General features: G+C 38.3%; 7 protein-coding genes and 1 pseudogene across 12 annotated transcripts in view; 5 read left to right on the forward strand and 3 right to left on the reverse strand.

Moving 5' to 3' along the window:
- On the forward strand, positions 1,974 to 4,538 carry LOC104711750 (annotated as a pseudogene).
- On the reverse strand, positions 4,397 to 5,056 carry LOC109126282. The gene is made up of 3 exons (XM_019229599.1): positions 4,890 to 5,056; positions 4,763 to 4,815; positions 4,397 to 4,664 (listed from the first exon to the last, which is right to left on the reverse strand). The coding sequence occupies exons 1-3, from the start codon at positions 4,978 to 4,980 to the stop codon at positions 4,536 to 4,538; spliced, it is 273 nt and encodes a 90-aa protein (XP_019085144.1). The 5' UTR covers positions 4,981 to 5,056; the 3' UTR covers positions 4,397 to 4,535.
- LOC104711751 (DNA polymerase I-like) lies at positions 5,177 to 9,796 on the forward strand. 3 transcript variants are annotated; one of them, XM_010428496.1, is made up of 16 exons: positions 5,177 to 5,228; positions 5,380 to 5,533; positions 5,782 to 6,016; positions 6,110 to 6,189; positions 6,398 to 6,436; positions 6,556 to 6,574; positions 7,306 to 7,359; positions 8,013 to 8,140; positions 8,220 to 8,288; positions 8,401 to 8,486; positions 8,687 to 8,796; positions 8,951 to 9,001; positions 9,086 to 9,144; positions 9,231 to 9,275; positions 9,366 to 9,440; positions 9,525 to 9,796. In XM_010428496.1, exons 2-16 carry the CDS (start codon positions 5,408 to 5,410, stop codon positions 9,645 to 9,647), a joined length of 1,299 nt encoding a protein of 432 aa, XP_010426798.1. In that variant the 5' UTR covers positions 5,177 to 5,228; positions 5,380 to 5,407; the 3' UTR covers positions 9,648 to 9,796. The 3 variants fall into 3 exon arrangements, with proteins under 3 accessions (XP_010426798.1, XP_010426797.1, XP_010426799.1); XM_010428495.2 differs by having other exon boundaries at positions 5,201 to 5,290; XM_010428497.2 differs by lacking the exon at positions 7,306 to 7,359 and having other exon boundaries at positions 5,201 to 5,290.
- Positions 10,064 to 11,694, reverse strand: LOC104711752. Its single transcript, XM_010428498.2, has 2 exons — positions 10,532 to 11,694; positions 10,064 to 10,435 (listed from the first exon to the last, which is right to left on the reverse strand). The coding sequence occupies exon 1, from the start codon at positions 11,601 to 11,603 to the stop codon at positions 10,551 to 10,553; it is 1,053 nt and encodes a 350-aa protein (XP_010426800.1). The 5' UTR covers positions 11,604 to 11,694; the 3' UTR covers positions 10,064 to 10,435; positions 10,532 to 10,550.
- On the forward strand, positions 12,267 to 12,903 carry LOC104711753. The gene has a single exon (XM_010428499.2). It carries the CDS (start codon positions 12,401 to 12,403, stop codon positions 12,773 to 12,775), a length of 375 nt encoding a protein of 124 aa, XP_010426801.1. The 5' UTR covers positions 12,267 to 12,400; the 3' UTR covers positions 12,776 to 12,903.
- On the forward strand, positions 14,029 to 17,354 carry LOC104711755 (cation/H(+) antiporter 28). The gene is made up of 5 exons (XM_010428501.2): positions 14,029 to 14,275; positions 14,355 to 14,858; positions 15,228 to 15,728; positions 15,824 to 16,429; positions 16,509 to 17,354. Exons 1-5 carry the CDS (start codon positions 14,105 to 14,107, stop codon positions 17,130 to 17,132), a joined length of 2,406 nt encoding a protein of 801 aa, XP_010426803.1. The 5' UTR covers positions 14,029 to 14,104; the 3' UTR covers positions 17,133 to 17,354.
- LOC104711754 (DNA-directed RNA polymerases II, IV and V subunit 11) lies at positions 17,253 to 18,566 on the reverse strand. The gene is made up of 5 exons (XM_010428500.2): positions 18,413 to 18,566; positions 18,225 to 18,314; positions 18,052 to 18,130; positions 17,778 to 17,873; positions 17,253 to 17,507 (listed from the first exon to the last, which is right to left on the reverse strand). The coding sequence occupies exons 1-5, from the start codon at positions 18,463 to 18,465 to the stop codon at positions 17,475 to 17,477; spliced, it is 351 nt and encodes a 116-aa protein (XP_010426802.1). The 5' UTR covers positions 18,466 to 18,566; the 3' UTR covers positions 17,253 to 17,474.
- The window catches only part of LOC104711756, a 4,669-nt gene continuing 2,146 nt past the window's right edge, over positions 18,771 to 21,293 (forward strand). For 2 of the 4 annotated variants that reach the window (XM_010428502.1, XM_010428503.1), the window contains exons 1-10: positions 18,771 to 18,881; positions 19,035 to 19,377; positions 19,559 to 19,733; positions 19,814 to 19,863; positions 20,075 to 20,167; positions 20,244 to 20,332; positions 20,425 to 20,503; positions 20,738 to 20,820; positions 20,938 to 21,016; positions 21,146 to 21,254. In XM_010428502.1, the coding sequence (XP_010426804.1) occupies positions 18,850 to 18,881; positions 19,035 to 19,377; positions 19,559 to 19,733; positions 19,814 to 19,863; positions 20,075 to 20,167; positions 20,244 to 20,332; positions 20,425 to 20,503; positions 20,738 to 20,820; positions 20,938 to 21,016; positions 21,146 to 21,254 (1,132 nt within the window). In that variant the 5' untranslated portion in view covers positions 18,771 to 18,849. The remainder of the gene's footprint in view (positions 18,882 to 19,034; positions 19,378 to 19,558; positions 19,734 to 19,813; positions 19,864 to 20,074; positions 20,168 to 20,243; positions 20,333 to 20,424; positions 20,504 to 20,737; positions 20,821 to 20,937; positions 21,017 to 21,145; positions 21,255 to 21,293) is intronic. The other 2 variants (XM_019229300.1, XM_019229299.1) reach the window with 2 other exon arrangements.

Here is a 21,293-nt window from a genome sequence, read left to right on the forward strand (position 1 = left end):
TTTGTAATTACATCGTGATTTGTAACGTAACCTGTCACCCCTGTAATAAACTTAATTTGGTATAGATAAAAAATCTCTAATTGTTAAAATTAACATATGGCAAAAGTTTTAATTTTAACAATTAGTCGATATAAACTATTTGATAACATAGGGCAAAATCTCTAATTGTTAAAATTAACATATATTACTAACTTTTAAAAACCAAGGTTTTAATAATTTCAAACTCATCTTATATCGGATAATAGTTCTGTAAGAGGATAGACACACCTCGCTTCCATGGCAAAATTTATAGTTTGATAAAAAGTACCTGTTTTAACGGCTTTAACTCAAACTTTTTTTATATTTTAAAATTTTTAAGAGTAAAATTATTAATATTACTTAAATATTTTATAGACTTTAAATATATTCTAATATTTTAAACTTTCGACGGAGTTCAAATATTTATAATAATTTAAATATTCTATAAAAATTTAAATATTTATAATATCTTAAACTTTTTTTAAAAACGTAAATATATTATAATATGTTTACTTTTCAAAAGTTTAAATATACTCAAATATAGAACCAAATTAAACTGTTAAATTTGGATACCTGATAAATCAAGATTCCTGCTCATTTGTACTCAAAACATTTTAGTCATATATTTATAGTGATTATGAACCATATTCCAAAATATTTAGTCGATGTGGGATATACATTACACATTTTCTGTAAATTAGTTTACAACTTTACATATATATAATTTCTGCGTTTTTAATTCTTTCCATCTATACTACTCATAATTAAGTACTATAATTTCGTTAAGGAAATATTAAAAAATCTAAACTAAATGATAATTTGTTTTTATTTAATTGTATTAAGTTGATATGTTGTTTCCGTAAATATCTCACAATATAAAAGCAAATCAAATAAGTTTACATATATGTACAATTTCGTATTAATCTATTGATTATTTTGGAAGCAAAAAAATATAAAATCGATAAGTATTAAAGATTTCTCATTATTATTAATATTCGTAATAATTATAGGGATTAAGTATGGTAGTAGTTAATATTTGATATTACTGAAGCCATTAAATACTCGGATACCAGTTTCCTTATTTATAGGGATTATACCTCTGTTTAGCGTGGGGAATAATTATTCTTGAACCAAACAACATACATGATCCGAATATTATAAACCTGGAGTACAAACATATCCGCAGATTTTTTTCTTCTATTACCGGGTTAAAGAGGATCCGCGTCCTGACCCGGTGGTAATTAAGTAGGCGAGCAAGGGGTATTTTCGTCATTTAGTGAAAGCAAAACTATAGGGCAATTTAATTAAATTAAGTGATTCTCTAATCATTTTTAATGAAAAACGTACCAAAACAAAGTCATGGTCCAATTTAAATCTAGTGAGTACTTCAACTTTAATAGTATAAATATATAAACTCTTATAATATTTTATAAACACAAACCGACATATATACTCATTTAATTGTAAATATATAAACTCTTATAATTCTTTATAAATCCAAACCGACACATAATCTCGTTTAATTGTAATCTTAAATCTTTATTTATAAACTAAACCAACATATAATCTCGTTTAGTTGTAAGATTTAAACCCTAAATTCTTATTTATAAATCCAAACCGACATAAAAATAATAAATACATTGGTTCGGTTCAGTTCTGTTTTTTTTTATAAATGTGATACAAATTCCTGAATTATTTTAGTTAATACTTTTTACCTTTTTAGTACATTTAAATTAAGTTTTTATTAATTCAGTTTGGTAAACACAAAATTTTGATTTGTTTTTGAATTGAGTTCCAGTAATTTTAAGTACGAAAAATTTCTTATTGTTTGGGTCATAGTAGTAAAATTCGGTTCAGACTAGAATTGAGATTGGTTTAATTTCGGTTATTTTCGGTTAAGGTAGTAACATAAAAAAATAACAAGCCCAGAAAACGCGATAAAGAAATTTAAAAAAAAAAAAAATGTCGACGTAACAGAGACCGGCGGCGAATCGTCGGCGAGAAAGATGAGACGTACTAGAGTATCACCAACGTCGATCGAATCTCTAGACGTCGACATACTATGCATCATATTCTCTTTCCTTGATTTGTTTGACCTCGTTCACTGTACCGTCGTCTGCAATTCCTGGTACTCCAATCCAATCCAATACCAATACCTAGCTTCATGGTTTGTGTATTTGAATAATCTTCTGCAATTGAGTATTGACCCTTTTTCGAATTGTTTCTCTTGAGGAATGCTGTAATCAAGAGGCTGAAGCTGCTGCAAGCTTCATGCCGGAAGATGCACCATCTCGGTTCTTCTGACTTCCCCAGCAGCAGTTCCACTTCAGTAGCTGAGATAGACGTTGAGGATTTCGCCATGAAACATCACAAGCTTGCTTTACTAAGGGGTCGAATCCAAATTGAGCGATGGGAAGCTCATTCACACCGGTTAGCCTGAGGCTATTTTTTTCCCTTTTTGTTTTTATTGTTTGGACTCTGCCATGTATGTTTCTAATGGTTTCTCTATGTACAGGGTGTCTCAGTGTCGAATGAAGAAGGGTTTGCTTCTTACTGGTGTGGGTGATAAGGTTTAGGATTAGTTTGGTATTGTATTGTCTTCTCTGTGTTTTCTCATTGGCGTTGGCTTAAGGGTAATCTGACTACTTTATCAGGTTATGCGCCTCTGGTCATTATAAAGCTACAAATGCTTGGAAGAATACCCCCTTCCTGATGTTTCATCATTGATCGACTTCGATTTTGATGAGAGTAAGGTAAAACCTCTTAAGTTACATGGATGTTTCAAGAAACTGGAAATAAGCTAAAAAATGGATTTTGATGATCAATAATGATACATAAACTTTTGCCGAGTCACGCATTTGAATATTTTTGAAACCACCATTATAGTATAGCAGTATAATCTCTGTTTTCATGTTACCGTTTGTCTCCCTAGATCTCTAGTTACACACTTGTAACTGGATGTAGTTTCAGTACTCTATTTTTCATTATGGCGAAATCTTGTTATTGTCTATTAAAGTGAGAAAACCTAACCATCTGGAGCAAGGGAATTATTCCTAACTTTGAATATTTTTTTCTTTCTTTTGTTTGGAGATTGTTGGCTTGGTTGGTACCCGCATTAGCATATGGAGAAGAAACGGGCAAAGAAGCATTTTTCCATCACGTGAAGGCACGTTTCCTAAAGGTCTTTGTATGCGGTATGTCAAAAGATACGCCTGAAATATCGAGTTCTTTAGAACCTTCCCCGTTTCTTGAAATATAAGATTATTTTGCTATAGAAGGACCAACTGATATTCCATGTTACCTGATAATAATAACTAGTGTGATACTTCGACTTAGCTACTAGACACTGTAAGGCTGGCTTCCTTACCCACACTGATACAGGTTTTTGATTCTTTTATCAACCAGTTACATTGATCCAGAAGCTGTAGTTGGATGTGAGGATGGAACAGCACGTGTATTTGATATGTATAGTAAGACTTGTTCGCAGATCATTAGGTAAGCTACATATTCTGTCTCTATTATGTTGTACAACTACTGAGAGTGATTTTTGGATTTACAATTTCACATGAGAACTTAATTCACAGCTTTCGTTCCAAATTGGCTAATGTTGTCAACTATCTAATTGCAGGACTCACGGTGGGCCAATAACGTGCTTGTCTTTGAGCGAGAACCAAAAATTTCTTAGTGGGTCTTCACTCGGGAGAGTAACAGTATCTGACCCTATGATGGATCAACCAGTGGCTACCCTTAAATCCACGATAACTGCAGGAGGTAAACTCAAACATCACTTCAGATTTGCATCACCAGTGAAATTTCCTAAAACAACCTCCCTTCTCCACAGGTATACAGACCATCAGTTTTAACCAAGGGACTAATCTCGCCTTCACTGGAACAACTGGTGGATATGTTTCTTGCTGGGACCTCAGGTATGTCAAAATAGACGTTTTGAGTTTGTTGCAAAGGTGCAAGTTTAGATGTGCCTATAACCCAAAATCATTATCACAGGAAAATGGGAAGGTTGTGGGAAAAACGAGTGAGCCCTAATGTGGTGTACACGATACAACAGCTGCAAAATGATGCATCGATTATGGTTGCTGGTGGAATAGACGGTGTGCTGCGAGTGATAGATCAGAATAGTGGAAGAGTTCTATCCAGATTTATAATGGACGATAAGGGACTCTCAACAACATTGAGAAGAAGTAACAACGACCAAGCGGCGATTGAGAAAAGGTGGAGAGGAAAAAGAGTTTGTCAGGATATGGAAATCGATAAAATCGAAAGGAAACTTCGGCCTCAAATCAGTTGCTTAGCAGTTGGGATGAAGAAGATAGTAACAGCTCACAATGGCAAATTCATAAGTGTATGGAAATTCAATATCTAGGTGAAAATCATAAAACATTGCTTTGTTTGTATGATGAAACAAAACTGTTGGTAACATATAGCATTTTAGGATTACAAAAATTTGAAACACTTGAAACAAAAGAAAAACAAGAAAAGCGATTTGTGTTTTGGTTTGTCTATTTGGCGGATTTCTTGGAAGGCTCAGCTTGAGATTCAGCTTTGAGGATATTAAGTTGACCACCTTCTTTGCAAGCTGCATTAGCTGCTTTCACTTCATTGCAATGGTTTATGAATTTGGTAAGCTCCTGCTCCCATTTATTCAACACAAAACACAATCAATCAATCAATAAGCTCATAATTTTCACTTACAAATCGATTCAGATTGAAGAATAGAAGAGATTACCCGATCAGTGTCCATCTCTTTTGTCATTTTTGATGGTTTCACATTTCTCTTCCCTGGAGGAAGACGAAGAAGATGATAAGTTTACAAAGGGATTCATTTGTAAGCAAAAAAAAGAAAGTAAAGATACCTTTGCGAGTTTGAATGGATTTGCCATGGCGATTAGGAGCAATAGCTTTCCTCTTCTGTTGGCCCTTGAACTGATTGCTCTTCTGCGTCATCTTTGATCGTCGTTCGTTCGTTTCTACTTTCTAGGGTTTTCTCTTCTTCTGCTGTCGACGAAGGGTTTTTGTTGTTAATAGAAGAAGACGACTCAATACTCAATAGACATATAATGGGCTTTTAAGGCCTATATTTAAATGGGCTTATTCTTGGGCCCGTTTTGTAGCCTTCTAAATTCAACACTGCAAATTTTTTTTTGGGAGGCTAGAAGATTTTGTTCGAGGAAGACACGGAGACATAGAAAGCGGTAAAATCATCCTCCTCTCTTCTTCTTCTTCCTTGTAGAAACCCTTCTCTCATTTTTGGAAGGTTATTTCACAATCCTTTGTTGTGGATTCTCGCTTCTTTCGATTTTGGTTCTTTGATTTTGTTGATTGTGAATGTGTGTTTCTGCTCAGGTTTCATGACAGTGTTTTCAGTGACGTCATGACGCTGCATCTGTATCATCACTCCCGTTTGCTATTCAGAAATCTCTGTTTACCTCGGAGAGTTGCGATTTTGTGTAATCGGAACTGTTCTCTCATCTCTCCTTCCCTTCCACGCTCTGCGAAGGTGATTCTTATATCTCTTCGTTCAAGTCTCTTTTAAGAGTTTTATTTTTAGCTGTGTTTTGCTCTTGTTATGTGTTTGTGAGTTTGTCTACAGTTGAATTATTGAGCTGATTAGTGTAAGATTTGGTGGCTAGTGTGTTATCGTTTCGTAATACTCATATTTTTCTGAATCAAATCGATTTCTGTTAACTCGAAATTGATCTTCAAGGCTTTGCTAATGTTAATAATACCCACATATGTGGTAACCAGTACTATTGCAGTTCAGCCTGTAATTTGGAGGCAGCTGTTTCTGAATTCTCCAATGAGGCAGCTAGTGTCAGTAGTATATTGGCTTCGTCTACAACTGAAGATGTTGCGCCACAGTTGATAAAAAATTCCTTTAAGTCAGAAGAAAGAGCAGCAACTTCTGCTTCTTCTTCAAATGGCAGAGTGATGCTTATTGATGGGACATCTATTATTTACAGGGCTTATTATAAGCTTTTAGGTATTGATGCTACTCATTTTTACATATAATGTTAAGTTTTTTTCCCTCGAGTGAGTCTCACACTTACTGACATTTTGATTGGGCAATGTGCAGCAAGGTTGAATCATGGTCATCTGGCTCATGCTGATGGAAACGCCGACTGGGTTTTAACAATTTTTTCATCTCTTTCTCTTGTAAGTGAAATGTTTCATGTTCTCCAGATGTTCTTTTATATTGCACTTAAAGTCTGATGATTGAGAAAAGCTTCTTGTAGCATTTACGATGGCTGGTAAAGAAATCATGGTTGCATATTGTGTTTCTTAAGCTAAAGTTTCTCTCTTGTTTCCTGTCATAATCTTAGGATTCTTACCTTATTTTCTTTCATTCTGTTCTCATTTGCAGCTAATTGATGTTTTGAAATTTCTCCCATCCCATGTGGCGGTATATTCTATTTTCCTTTGATTATCTCATTTCTTCATACCTGTGATAGTCGAATGAAGCTCTTGTAGTTTTCTTAATGTTGGATTGCCCTGCTGACTTAATTAACTGTGTCCATGCAGGTGGTGTTCGACCATGATGGTGAGTTCTAATGTAAGCAGACAATGAGTCTGCCATAATGTTTTCTAATTCATTGACTTCTATCTATTTTCTGTAGTGGGGTAGGAAGTGTTCAGGCTTTTGGGGACTTTTAGTGTCTATAGTTAACCACTTTGAGTGTGCCTGTCAGATGCTTTAACCAAATTCATTGATTGACCCTTAATCTAGTTCTGATTCAATAGTTATGGCCTCTGTACTTCCTGATTTTAATTACTCAAGTATGTGAATGATTTCCCCTTATCAATTGATGCTGATTGCTCCGCTTGTTGAATGTTGATTTTCATTATCCTCGTACAGATGAATAGATAAATAATAGTCTTCAGCTTGTTGAATGTTGTGGCCCAAAAACTACTTTGGTATGTTGAGTGCTGATGTTTTTAACTTCATTTGTTTCTTAGTGAATGGATAAAAGTTCTAGATTTCAACTTCTGGCGACTACTGACAACTTGTATTCAATAGACTAGCAGGTGGAGGTCTAGATAATGATATGACCAAAAATTGATTACTTGATGTTGATAATCATTGCTGTATTATTTATGGGATCTTCTACTAAGTTATTTAGAAAGCCTTCTAGTAATGCATAATAGTGGTAATCTGACAAATATCATTTAGTTAGCTGGGTTATGTCATATGTGAGGCAAGAAGATTAAATGCTTTGTGGATCTGTACGTCTATAGCTTACTCGTTTTTAACAAAATAGAGTCTTTTTTCAGGAGTTCCTTATGGCACTACTTCTAATTCATCTACAGGTTATCGTTCTGCAAAAGGTAAGCTCCATGTCCTTAGTCAAACTATAGTTATCAGTTGACAGTATACGAAGTGGTTATTTTTGCATGAGAGTTAGTTAGTATGCTGACTCATGGTGATGAATGTAATTATCAATTGCTGAGGATCTCAAATCGCTATACAAGCCTTCAGTATATGGCTTCTATAAACATATACTTGTAATTTGAACTGATTTTCTGCTGTGTGCCTAGCATAAGTTATTCCAAATATTTTGGCGTACTTGTCAATGGTGACATCTGAAGTGATATGCCAGCTTTGTCTACCTTTGAGTGTTTTGCTTGCAGCTTTTGGGCAGTCATAAACTTAGGTGTAGAGAATAGAGGGTCAGTCATATGCGCTTCTGTTGCGATCTTTGGCTATATATAAATTAGGTTATCTCCAATGATGAGGGTCCAGTATGCTGCCGTCTTTTGTTGTTACTGTTCTGTACATACTGACATAGATATGCATATCCAATACTCTTTTTCTTTGTACGTGATGGTAACACCTGACTTCTCATAATTATGAATTTTAGGCCCTTTTGCTCTTTAATCTCGATATGATTCTCCCTATCCGTTAGTGCAGAGTGTGAAGGGTATTTTTTATGTAATCTCATCAGTATCCTGTCTTTGTTCTGTGTTAAATATTTTTACAGGCATGAACTTCCGTCATACTCTCTACCCTGCCTATAAAAGTAATCGTCCTCCCACACCTGATACCATAGTACAAGGACTTCAGTATCTCAAAGCCTCCATCAAGGCAATGTCTATAAAGGTTATAGAGGTAAATCATACTCATGATTGCCATATTTCCTTTTATTGTGATGATTTCTCTCTAATGGGCAGAAATTCCATGAAGACAGGTGCCAGGTGTAGAAGCTGATGATGTTATTGGAACATTGGCTATGCGAAGCATTAGTGCCGGTTTCAAAGTACTTGTTTCAGCTATTCGAGAAGTGTTTACTGCTTACTTAATGCTCAGGGCCTGTTCAATTTGTCCTTTTCCTAGAAGTGGACTGATCATATTTTTGTACCCCCTTACAGGTCCGAGTTGTCTCTCCGGACAAAGACTTCTTCCAGATTCTTTCTCCCTCGTTGCGTCTTCTTCGACTAACCCCACGCGGATCAGAGTATGAAATTTTATGTTAGATGAATCATTGCCTCGTTGTAGAATTTTGCGTATTATGAAACCAGACACTTAAGAGGTTTTTCTTGTGTATCAAGATATATTTTGCTGAGACATTTCCTAAAGATATTCTATGGTTGCTCTGTGCATCTTGTAATTTTTTTTTCCACTCAATTGTGTCAATGCTACTGCTTCTTGCTGCAGGATGGCTTCTTTTGGAATGGAAGATTTTGCTAAAAAGTTTGGCAATTTGGAACCAGCACAGTTTGTCGATATCATCGCCCTTGCTGGAGACAAGTCTGATAATATTCCAGGTTAAGCCCACCTCTTCTACCCCTCACAAAATTGTTATTTTTTTTGGGAAATTCCCTTTCATAGCTGCATTGTGTATTTGGCTAAATACAAACGTTTAGCAAAAGTGCACACAGAAAAAGGCTAAAGTGATGTAATGATGTTTGTGTTATGCAGGAGTTGATGGCATTGGGAATGTGCACGCAGTGGAGCTGATATCTAGATTTGGTACCCACTGAGTCATTCGATATGCTTTGATTTCATTGATTTGCGCCCCATGTTTCCTATTAATCACTATTATTGCATTATCAGGCACAGTAGAGAATCTGTTGCAGTCGATTGATGAGATCAAGGAAGGAAAAATAAAGGAGGTGAGTGAAGTTATGCTGCATAGGCAAGCTAGTACTTCTGTGATATGCAAGCCCTAATTCTGAACTCTTCCTTGTCTTTGCAACAGTCCCTAATAGCTAACGCGGAGCAAGCCATGCTAAGCAAGAAATTGGTAGGTTGTTTTGTTTTTTTTTTCTTCTACTTTCGTTCATTTCAGCTATTGTGTTTCACTGGGTAGGGATGTTGAATTTGTTAATGGCAGGCACTGTTACGATCCGACCTCCCGGATTACATGGTACCGTTTGACACGAGTGATCTTACATTTAAGAAACCAGAGGTTTGTATAACGATTGAATTGATTACATCTCTACAATATACTAGTTGAGACAAGTAACGGAGGTTTATCTGTGATGTTGTATAGGATAATGGGGAGAAATTGAGGAGCCTGCTAATCGCGATTGCGGATTACGCAGAAGGATTTTCAGCTGATCCAGTCATCAGAAGAGCTTTCAAGTTGTGGGAAAATCTGGAAGCAATGTCATGATGATATTTTTAAGCATCGTTTTCTTGCTCATTTCTTTTTGTACTGGGGTACATAAAGTAAGTTCAAGTTTAGAGGGTTGTCCCACACTCAATCCTTTTGTAAAGCATACTTTAATTGAAACTAATGATGAAGTTGATGCTAATTCGGAAGCTTTATCGATTGTTAAAATATAACCCAATAGTGACCAACTTCCATTACATTAAAGATAAAGACACTTGGGACATGATAACTTCAAGGCCTCCTCTCAACCCATCTTAAAAGCTGTCTGAAGCTCTCTGTTCACTTTGCTAAAACAAAGCCTCTACGTGCATATCGTACATATGATTTAAACTATAACTTTGGTTCATTTTCAATTTTGGCTGCATTACTGCAACTAACAATAAATTCATAATCCATGGAGTTAAAAACACTTGTGATAACAAAGATTTGTTGTTTTTTTCATTCACACATTTTCGAAACAAAAGAGAGACAAGTGACCTTTGCCAAATTATCTCTCTCTCCCGTGGAAAGGGAGCTGAAAATACAAAAGAAAGCCGATTTGGCTAATCTTAATGATCATGTTGCTCTCACTTTGCCTTTGGGGCTATTTACATTTTAAAATCTACCTTCCCTAATGACACACAGCTTTAAAAAAAAAAAAACACAGCAATTTTCACACCCTTTTGAAATCTACAGGGTCACTGAAACAACACACACACACACTCTCTCAAGAGTAATCCATCTTTATTTGCCACTCTTCTTCGAGGGCCAACACAAACTGCTTCTCCTAAAAACCTTCCTGATGTTACCTTTAAACACAACAAGAACACATAGATAAGAGACTTGACCAACAACAAACTCATATATACACATTATGGTCATTTCCCAATTCAGATTTTTTTTACCTAATTTACTTTCACCAATTCAATCCCTAAAGATCACAGCATCAGCTATCTCCATAAGCGGTTGCAGCGACTCGGAGGAGAATTTTCTGGCGAAGAAATAGTCTAAACTCGAATTAGATCTCCGCAACGAGTGAATCAGCTGCGGCGAGACCTCGGAAGCACCGTAGGTGTGAGGATGACCACCAACACTACCCGTCCAATTAACACGGGTGAGTGTGAAGTGACTACATCCTTTAGGATCCTGGAGAGACAACAGAGTAGGGAAATAGTGTTCTTCAGGGTAACAAGACTCAACATCGAGGCATGGTAATTTGAATTTCCTCCATAGCTTCCTCTCTCTGATCACCATCAGAGCGTGACGTTTCGCCAAAACGAAGAACTGAGACCCAACGCGGAAGTCTTGGTACCTGATCTCCGGAAGCATCGCGTCTTCGCCTCTTGCGATGTATCGTTTCTCAAGGAAAGGCTCATCGGAGAGGATCTCGATGAAGCTTTGGTCGGAGTTGGCGGCGGCGGCGGCGGAGGGGAAGAGGTGGTTGTGGATGTAAGAGAAAGAATGGAGAGGGATACAGTGTTGAGAGATCAAAGCGAAATAGAGATTGTTCGGATCGTCGAGGATCGCGTTGGCTAGTAACCGTCGTTCGGCGGAGATCAGCGTCGGGGAAGCTCGCGCGGTTCTTTTCGCCGGGATGAGTTTAGCGTTGATTGATGAATCGAGAAGCGGAGAGATCGATGAGGAGGATGTTGTTGGATCAGCGTGGATGTAAACGTTGTAGAGATCGCGGTGACCTTGGAAGAAGCTTTCCCAGAGAGGTAAGAAGGTTAGATCGGAGTTTGTTAAAAAGAGAAACGCGATCTTAGAGGGAGGAGGAGGAGAAGAAGAGAGGGAGATGAGACGACGGTAGTTGTTGTTGGAAGAGACGGAGGCGCGGTGGAAGAGAGAGAGGTCGTCGAGGTCATCGGCGGTGGAAATGAGGTTATGGTTAGAGGAAGAGAGAAGGAAGATGAAGAAGAAGAGAGAAATTGAGAGGAAGAGAGATAGAGAATACACGAGTGTTGATGAAGAGAACATCTCTCTCTCTCTTTCTCTGATAGAAAAAAACAAACACAAAGGATTTGAAAAAAATTTATCCGAGGAAGAAGATGAAGATGAAGAAGAAGATTGAATGAATGAATCAGAAAAAAAAAATCTGATGTGACAATAAAAAAGAGAAATATGACGTCAGCGAATGGGGACACGTGAAATTATTTATTTTTATTATTTTTGAAAATAATAGTATATAAAATATGGTTTTTTTGGGGGAAATCGTCTCGTCGACACAGTTGCTCTATCGCTATTTGTTTGTTGCGTTGATTCGGTTTTCTCAGCAACCAATTTCTTTAAAGTTTATCTGATTTAATTTAAGTTAATAATAGGATTTGAGACTTGAGACTTGAGACTTGAGAGAGAGGACAGAGACATATTCTTGGGGGACCTTTTTTTTTTGTTTCTTTGAAATATTTTATTCTATGCTTATCCACTGAGTCATCAATCATCATTACATAATCTGGTGTGTGTGTGTCAGTCAGTGCGTGTGAATAGAGAAAGTGGGTTGGGATACTTGGATATGATAAAACCATTGAACCGGTTCGGATTCACAATTTCGGTTTACGAAAATTCACCTCAAAATCGGAAAACAAACAAAAACCGGACTGCCTTGGCTTACACGTGACTGTGTGTGTGTGTGTGTGTGTGTGTGAGTTAGAGTAGATCTATCCACCCATTTTGTTTAATCATTTGGTGTCGTCATGCAATCAAGATTCAGATATTTTTTTTCTTCTTTTCCTGCTACTGATTGCTTTTGATTATTCTATTCATCTTTCTTCTCCATGGCGGCTATCTTCACGACAATCTACCACCCACTCTGGAATTACAACAACAACAACAACCACCGGACAAAGAGACAAGCACCAAGCACAAGCAGACACGGCGTTAGATCTATGACAGTGATTTCTTGTCGGAAGCAGAAATTACCGGATGAGGAGGACGAAGGAGGAGTGATACAGAGGACAGTTAGAAGGATGATTTCAGAGGTTGAGAAGTTTGGCAAGGATTTGAAGACAACAGAGAAGAAGAAGAAAGGAGATGTGAAGGATCTGATGCTTATGAGTCTCTCTTTTGCTGTTTATGTTTATATCTCTCAGCTTTTGGTTTGTGCTTACTTCTCTTGGCAACATCTCAGCTTCCCTAATCCCTCTTGGTAGTAGTAGTTTACCCCAGTTCTTGATTGGGTTTTGTAAATCTTGCACAAATCATTAATAAGATATAAAAAAAAGATTCCATTGCAACATCCAGAAGAACTGAGAGTTGCGATCTTTCACTTTGGTCTTTTTATAGTTAAATTGTTAAGAATTGAGAGAGTTGTGTGATCTCTCACTACATTTCTCAATCAGAATGCTTTAACTCGGTGACGTTGAAATATCCGGCAGCTTTCTCTTACATAGCTTTCTCTTGCTCTGCTCATAGCTCCCTTCTGATCGGCTTGTCATCCGGAGCATACTTTTGTGTCTTTCCGCCTAATTGTTTTATACAATAACTGCAATCTCACCAAACTTACACCACATTTGAACCCGCTTCTACGTTAAATAACCACCCTCTTATATAGCACGCAAAGTCCAATTTCATATCAAGGATTACAACTAACCAATTTTCTGAATCCTATTTCATATCAAGGATTCAGTGACAGTAGCAATCAGTGATCTGATCAGCAGACGGCTAAAAGGTTACTTACTGAGGCATTTTCAAGTACTTGGATGGTTTGGAACCGTGACCGCCCTTTATATTCTGCTTACTGACCTCACCTTCATTATCACCTTTAGTTATAAACACTACCGTTTTGAGAAGGCTCACCATCCAAAATATAACTTACCATCCTTGACTGACCCCGTCCCAGCTTTATCACACAAAGTGTTGCTAATATGAAGACTTTGTCGTCGTTATGGACTTGAAGGAGAGGAGAATGAACTTAAGCAGAGAACTTTTGTTTTCCATTTTTGGATGAAATATAAATTATACCTGGTAAAACACTCTGCACAACAAGTATAAAGTCTTGTAACGAAAAAAACAACTAAAAATGTTCCAAGTCTTGAAGAGAAAAATGTGGAACCTCACCCACAAATTCTTAACGTTATAGTCAACTCCGAAACTTTTGAAAGATAACAACAGTCAAAAAATAGATTACAGGCTAAAATTGAGAATAGTATGTACCGTTAGAATATTGAAAGTAAATATTAAACTGGTGTAATATACATTTTTGTCTGAACTAGTCATGTTAGTTTCATCGGCTAGGATAATTGAAAATGATGAATGGGGGAGAGATTGAGAAGGAACGTGAATAAAGGGATCCACAAGTGTCTCCACCAATTTCTGAGTAAAAACAAATCACATCCTTTCATTCTCAAACCCCTAAACCAAATCGTCAACTCAAAGAAAAAGAAAAAAAAAACAAACACACAAATCTAAAAGCTTTCTTTCTCTGCAAGACACAATAAGCCCTATACGAACAAACAAGGCACCTACAGAGGGAGAGAGAAATGAATACAACTACAACAAAAAACGTTTGCGGAGACAAATGGTACCTTAATCTAGACAAGCCTGAAGAGGCATTGAAGTTTCTTGGATTCATTGCCATTTTCGTCATCCGAACTCTCCTCCATCATCTCATGAAGCCTCTTGGCCAACCTTACCTAACCACCGACTTTGCTGTATGTCAATCTCTTCTTGTTCTTCGTCTTTATATCTCTTTTGATCTTTCTATATTAACTCAATTTTTGTATGCATCAGATAGGGCTGATTCTAGGTAATCTTCCCAAGTTTCGAGAGGCATTCTCGGGGCCTTACTCTGTAACCCTCAACAACATAATCGAATTCGGAATGATCTGCCATATGTTTGTGATGGGTCTAGAGATGAATCCAAGCGTCCTTCTCAGACCACCAACCAAAGACGCATTCATAGCATACACAAGCATGATCACGACCTTTGTTCTCGCCTTTGTCACAACTCCTTTCCTCCACTACACCAAAACTGGTCCTTACGTTTTCTCCCTCGCCCTCTCCCTCATGGCATCAAGCACTGGTTCCCCAATCTTAACCCGCGTCATCGCCAATCTCAAAATCAGAAAATCCGATCTTGGGAAACTCGCATCAGCCGCAGGTGTCCATACGGACATGATCTCTACCTTGTTTTACTGCTTCGGATTCATTTTCTTCCCTACGGACAAACCTCTCGCTAGACCTCTCCAAAGATTCTTCAGAGCCCTCCTCATGTTTTGCCTCTTCCTCGCTCAGGTCACTTTCACCTCAATCGTATCCCCAATATTTCTAAATTGGGTCAACAACGAGAACCCCGAAGGCAAACCACTCAAGGGATCTCACCTTGTTATGTCTCTCGCTTTTGTCGTCTTGATCTGTAGTTTCCCACTTTGGCCAGCTGAGTCAGTGTACAACCCAATTCTCAGCGCATTCACGGCTGGTCTCTTCCTTCCAAACCAAGGAAGAATGTCGAAATGGATCATCAACAAAATCAATTACTTGCTCAGCACGGTCTTCTACCCTATCTTCTTCTTCNACATTTTCTTCCCTACGGACAAACCTCTCCCTAGACCTCTCCAAAGATTCTTCAGAGCCCTCCTCATGTTTTGTCTCTTCCTCGCTCAGGTCACTTTCACCTCCATCGTATCCCCAATATTTCTAAATTGGGTCAACAACGAGAACCCCGAAGGCAAACCACTCAAGGGATCTCACCTTGTTATGTCTCTCGCTTTTGTCGTCTTGATCTGTAGTTTCCCACTTTGGCCAGCTGAGTCAGTGTACAACCCAATTCTCAGCGCATTCACGGCTGGTCTCTTCCTTCCAAACCAAGGAAGAATGTCGAAATGGATCATCAACAAAATCAATTACTTGCTCAGCACGGTCTTCTACCCTATCTTCTTCTTCTGGGTTGGTTTCATAATCCACATGAGAAACTTTGACATCGGGGATAAAATGGCGTGGGCAAAGTTCTTTTCTCTTCTTGGTACTGTCATAATCGGAAAAGTCACCGGAACAGTCTTGTGTGGTTTACTACTTGGTTATCATGTCCCCGAAACCGCATCTTTAGGACTGCTTTTGACAGCTAAAGGCCATTTTCATGTCTACTTGGCAGCCTTGGCCATCAGGGTACCATCAAGCTTTCTCCTTTTAGTTTTTTTCTCTTTGTTTATCTTCAAAAGCAAGATCTTTACTCTAGTTATTTCCGTTTGATGCAAATGCAGACAAACAGGGTGAAAAACACGACCGGTGCAATGATCATTTTTGTCATTGTCCTCACAGTGATCTACTCCCCATTTGTGGTCATGGACATCATCAAACGTGCTAGAAAGCGGGTGCCTGTGCACATCATGGCGCTTCAATGGCTTGATCCAACAACTGAACTTCGGATCTTGATCGGTCTCCACGGTCCGCACAACATCGGTTCAACGCTCAACCTTATGGAGATCTGCCATGGGGGACGTGAGCCAGGGTCTATATTTTATGCGACTGACATGGTGGAGTTGACTGATGAGATTGCTGCCACGCTGAAAAAGGGCGGAGGAGGTGGTCAGAGTAATGATTCAGTGACGGTAACAGATAGGTCGGTGGCGGAAATGAGAGAGAGTATAACGGCAGCTGTGAATGGGTACGGGGAGCTCCGCAACGGACAAGGTGTGACAGTGCGGCGGATGCTTGCATTGTCCACTTTTATGACCATGGCTCAGGATGTTTGCGGTTTGGCTGATGAACTTATGGTTTCCATTATAATTCTACCGTTCCATAAACGACTGAATCCTGATGGCACTCTTGACTCTGGCAATGCTGGGTTCCGTCATGTGAACCGAAAGGTAATTGTTCCACCAAGTACTATTACAAGTCTTTTTTTCGTTTCTAGTCACTGGTATAATTAGGCTTTTGCGTTTGCAGATTCTGAAGAACGCACCATGTTCGGTGGGAATTCTTGTGGATAGGTCGTTCGGGCAAACAGAAGAGGCATGGAGACCAGGAGCGTCCATGGCCATTGCTATAATATTCATAGGTGGCAGAGACGACAGAGAGGCACTAGCTTTCGCGGCACAAGTGGCTCGACATCCTGTTGTGAAATTGAAGGTGATACGTTTCTTGGAAGACAAGAGCTCTCAGAACGCACAAAAACGCAGCAGCATCCTGAACAGAGCGAGCGTGGTAGAGCAAGAAGAGGAAATGAAGCTTGATGATGAATGTTTCGCTGAGTTCTATGAAAGATACATAGCTGGAGGTGGAAGAGTGTCTTACATGGAGAAGCATCTCACCAACTCCTCTGAGACTTTCACAGCACTTAAATCACTAGATGGAGAATATGGGCTGGTAATTGTCGGAAGAGGAGGGGGAAGAGCAAGCAGTGGGTTAACCACAGGCCTCAACGACTGGCAGCAATGTCCAGAGCTTGGTCCCATAGGTGACGTTCTTTCCGGATCAGATTTCTCACACAACACATCAATGTTAATTATCCAGCAGCAGCGTACTCGGGGTCAGCTAGATGGGCTTCATGATGATTTCAACATCCTGTGAATATCTGTACAATTGCACTAATTTTAGTAGCTTGGGAAGAGTAGTAGTATCTTAACCATCACAGCTCTTAAAGAGACTTTGTACAATAGTTCAAACATTAAGTGGTTTATGTAGATAGAATGGTAAAAAGAAGAGGTAATCTAAGCATTACTTCTTAGCAGCCTGAAGCGGTGTTTAAAACATAGACTTAAAACAAGTTACAGGGCGATTTGTTTCTGATTTACACAAAGCATAACAGGGGAAAATTTCACAAGCTCATTATAAGTCTTGTGGTTGGTGCTTAGCAAAGGACAATGCAAAACGTTTTCTTCCCGATGTTTCCGATGAAGACCTCCAAGTTCCTTAGTACTGATTTGAAAACTTGGCTACCTCTGCCTGAAACACACAAAAGGGTATATACCATAAGACCAGGTACATCAAACAACATCAATAGCATTTGATATTCGTCTAGCTAAATAAACCACATGATGAAATAAGTGAGTACAAACAATAAAATCTGATCAGAAGTGTGAAGAGAGAAACCAGGTACATCAAACAACACCAATAGCATTTGATATTCGTCTAGCTAATCAACCACATGATGAAATAAGCGAGTTTCTAACAATAATATCTGATTCAGAACTGTGAAGAGACAAACCAAAGTACCTCAAACTGGTTCTTCAGATAATCGAGCTCCTTGTCAAGATCATTGATGGCCTGGTTGTACGCTTGCATCGGAGAAGACTGGCTTGTTGTATGAATCTACACACAGAACCACTTTCACGCTTAAAACAACAACATCCAAGAGTCCTAAATCAACAAGTGTATCCCACTTCTTATACTACTCAAAATTTTCACACATCTCAAACAATCAGACACTGTTTCAAAGCAACATGCTTAACAGTAGTAATATGCAAAAGCTTGAGGAAATTGAGCTTACCCTCACAATAATCTTGTACTTAAGAGGATGAGGAAGCTGGTATCCAGCAAACAAGACATTCTCGTCGCGGTGAAGTTGCCTTAAACCAAAAAAAAATCAGAACAAACATTTAGGGATTTATCTCTTGAGAGAAAAAGAGCTGCAAAATCAAACCAAAAGAGACAAACACATACATGCGGACAATGTTACCAATAGTATGATCTTCTCTCTCAATCGTGAAGGAAGCAGCATTGATGATCTTCGTGTCCCTATCATAAGCAACCCTAGAACATACGAAACAAAAAAAAATCGAGGGTTTAGCACAGTAATTAAAAAACTGAGACTATCGATAAAGAGTAAACTCTTTTTCGAATTTCATTACTTCCTGGTTCCTTCAGGAACGACGAATCTCTCGTATCGGTCAGGAGCATTCATGGCTTAATCGGAGGTTTCAAGCTTCGTCGCTCTCTTTTCTCTCGTTCGCCGCAGAGACCTCTTTCACTTTTTCTCTCTGGGCAACGAAAATAAAACCCAACGACGTCGTTTTCGCCTTAAAAACTTAAAAGGAAACCAAAGTAGTTCCACGTGTGAGTTTCTTATTGGTGTAAAGCCTTTGGGTCGGATCGGGATGAACTCTTAAAAATATTACCATATAGGACCTTTAGGTATATGTTATTTACACAAATACGAGCGTGTGATATTTAATTGTGGGAGAAAAAAAACCTAACAACAAAATTCAGCGAAAAGAAAAAAAAAAAAAAAAAAAAAAAAAAGTCANAAAAATCGAACCCGAACGCGTAAAAAACTTGAAAACCGACTATGGCCTTTCACGTAGCTTGTCCAATTACATGGTACCCTCTTTAATTTTTTCTTTTTCTTTTGGCGCCTCGTCCTCGTTACTCTCTCTATTAGTCTTCGGCTTTGTTGTTTTTTTTTGTACTTATCGAATTGTTCAAATTGGTTTTATTTTTGGGGTTTTCTTCTTCTTCTTCTTTTCTTCGCAGCCGGAAAATTTGCTTCTGCGTGTTGGGTTTTTCTCGGAATCTTCATGGTAAACAAGTGAAAGATGTGTTTCTCAACGAGATCCATTCTCTTCAAGACTTCTTGCGAGACCCCTGGAATGAAGAGGTTTCCACGGACGGTGCTACCGTTCAGATCCATGTCCCTAAGCTCGCTGTGTTTGATACTGGTCCTCGCATTGCGGCTAGAGGGAATGATTCGGCGGTTGAGGTTGTTGCTGCTGCATCGTCGGATTTGGTGGTGCCAGCCAAGCGCACGGTTGTGTTGCAGAAGAAAGCAGCTGTGGTGGATTGTTGTGCTGCTAATAATGGTTCTGACGACTTAGAGGTGAGATGATTGCTGCTTTGTCAATTGAATTGATCGAGTGTGTGGTTAACTTGAGATAAATGATTTAGTTAGGCTAGACTTGGGGTAGTTGCATCATTTGTGTAGACATCTCTGTCTTTGTGAAATATCGTGTGTATTTCAGTAATGTTGATAGTCTGTTTTTGTTGTGTGTCTTATGTAGGTTACTGTGAAAGAACTTATTGGAGAAGATCATGATCATCATAGTGGAAGCATAACGTGCCACATGTGCTATTTGGTTGAAGTTGGGAAGAGTGAGAAAGCCAAGATGCTTTCTTGCAAATGTTGTGGCAAGAAGTATCATAGAAACTGCTTGAAGACTTGGGCTCAACATAGAGGTATTTTTTTCATTGGAATGTAATGTTTATGAGTTTTCTGCCAACTGCCTAGATTCTTATAGCTGTTTTTTTGCTTTCAGATTTGTTTAATTGGAGCTCTTGGGCTTGCCCCTCTTGCCGAATCTGTGAGGTTAGTTTGGACAATACTTTGTGCGCAATGACTATTCCTGCACTTCTATTTCCTTTTCAACGAGTGTTCCTGCTCTTTACATGTTGGGTTACGTATGACTTTTCCTCATCAAGTATCTGATATATCTCAAAGAATTTGATTTAGAACATTTTAATTAATTGGTTTGACTGCCTCTTGATTATTTACATTCTCTTGATCATGTTTCCTCTAGGGCTGCGGGACTTTAGGGGATCCAAAGAAGTTTAATTTCTGCAAAAGATGTGATGCTGCATATCATTGTGATTGCCAACAACCTCGGCACAAAGTAATATTTGTTGCTTCTATATATAAGGTTCCTGTTTTTTGCAAATTGAGTTATTTTCGTCTATGAATGTTTACAGAATGTTAGTTCTGGACCCTATTTGTGTCCTAAGCACACCAAATGTTACAGCTGTGGGTCTACAGTCCCCGGGAATGGCCAGAGCTTACGGTATTGAACTTTTTTTTGCTCTCTGATTCCTGCTATTATTTGATTCATGTAAAGTACACTTAATCTCTTATCATTCCTCTTAAACTCTGCAGGTGGTTTTTGGGGCATACTTGTTGTGATGCTTGTGGAAGGTTGTTTGTGAAGGGAAATTATTGTCCTGTATGTTTGAAGGTATATTATATCTTTCTCCTAGTTGATATTGAACCATGTGCTCTGTTTTCATGCATCATAATTGGTCATGTTTGGCCAGAGTTAATTGTTTGAGGTTTAATTATGTATTTTTGAGTTGTTATCCTATACTATTCAGACATCTGTATCGCAAAGGCAGTTAAATGAATCATGTTCTTACATTCTTTGGCTCGCTTTGAATCAAATTGAGAAATTTATTTTGATTTCATTACGTAGGTTTACAGGGACTCGGAAGCAACACCAATGGTGTGTTGTGACTTTTGCCAGCGCTGGGTTCATTGCCAGTGTGATGGAATCAGGTCAATATCTTTAATCTATTTCATAATGCAATATTACTTTTGTGTCATGTAAGCATGTCTTCCAAGTCTGTATCCAACTATTTCAAATAACACTAACTTTGCAAACAAATATCACAGCGAAGAGAAGTACATGCAGTTTCAAGTGGATGGAAATCTTCAATACAAATGTTCTACTTGCCGTGGGGAATGCTACCAGGTAGGTTTCATGGATCCTCTGTCTTTTTCAAGTGTTTGTTCTTATATCTGTCCGATGCTCTAGTGGATTGCTGTGAGTGACAATTTGGTGACCCCATCTTCTCTTTCTGATTTATGTTTATGATGCCAGGTCAAGGATCTTGATGATGCTATACAGGAAATATGGAAGCGAAAAGATATTGCTGATAAAGAGCTAATTGCTAGCCTGAAAGCTAGTGCTGGGGTAGTTGGGCAAACTGGTGGTGCCTCTCTTATCAATCAGCCTAGATCTGTGGAAA

Source organism: Camelina sativa, chromosome 9 (assembly GCF_000633955.1).
Source record: "Camelina sativa cultivar DH55 chromosome 9, Cs, whole genome shotgun sequence".
In the NCBI taxonomy this organism is placed as follows: domain Eukaryota; kingdom Viridiplantae; phylum Streptophyta; class Magnoliopsida; order Brassicales; family Brassicaceae; genus Camelina; species Camelina sativa.

Excerpts from the sequence above, each read along its gene's own strand:
- LOC104711752 (XM_010428498.2), bottom strand. The coding sequence starts at position 11,603 with ATGTTCTCTTCATCAACACTCGTGTATTCTCTATCTCTCTTCCTCTCA.
- LOC104711755 (XM_010428501.2), top strand. The coding sequence starts at position 14,105 with ATGAATACAACTACAACAAAAAACGTTTGCGGAGACAAATGGTACCTT. Across the intron at positions 14,276-14,354 it reads ACCTAACCACCGACTTTGCT|ATAGGGCTGATTCTAGGTAA; the intron begins GTATGTCAATCT and ends TGTATGCATCAG. Across the intron at positions 15,729-15,823 it reads TGGCAGCCTTGGCCATCAGG|ACAAACAGGGTGAAAAACAC; the intron begins GTACCATCAAGC and ends ATGCAAATGCAG.
- LOC109126282 (XM_019229599.1), bottom strand. The coding sequence starts at position 4,980 with ATGACGCAGAAGAGCAATCAGTTCAAGGGCCAACAGAAGAGGAAAGCT. Across the intron at positions 4,816-4,889 it reads ATCCATTCAAACTCGCAAAG|GGAAGAGAAATGTGAAACCA; the intron begins GTATCTTTACTT and ends GTCTTCCTCCAG. Across the intron at positions 4,665-4,762 it reads AAGAGATGGACACTGATCGG|GAGCTTACCAAATTCATAAA; the intron begins GTAATCTCTTCT and ends AAATGGGAGCAG.
- LOC104711751 (XM_010428496.1), top strand. The coding sequence starts at position 5,408 with ATGACGCTGCATCTGTATCATCACTCCCGTTTGCTATTCAGAAATCTC. Across the intron at positions 8,141-8,219 it reads TGTCTATAAAGGTTATAGAG|GTGCCAGGTGTAGAAGCTGA; the intron begins GTAAATCATACT and ends CCATGAAGACAG. Across the intron at positions 8,487-8,686 it reads CTAACCCCACGCGGATCAGA|GATGGCTTCTTTTGGAATGG; the intron begins GTATGAAATTTT and ends TTCTTGCTGCAG.
- LOC104711754 (XM_010428500.2), bottom strand. The coding sequence starts at position 18,465 with ATGAATGCTCCTGACCGATACGAGAGATTCGTCGTTCCTGAAGGAACC. Across the intron at positions 18,131-18,224 it reads ATTGGTAACATTGTCCGCAT|GCAACTTCACCGCGACGAGA; the intron begins GTATGTGTTTGT and ends TTTTGGTTTAAG. Across the intron at positions 17,874-18,051 it reads AGTACAAGATTATTGTGAGG|ATTCATACAACAAGCCAGTC; the intron begins GTAAGCTCAATT and ends TTCTGTGTGTAG.
- LOC104711753 (XM_010428499.2), top strand. The coding sequence starts at position 12,401 with ATGGCGGCTATCTTCACGACAATCTACCACCCACTCTGGAATTACAAC.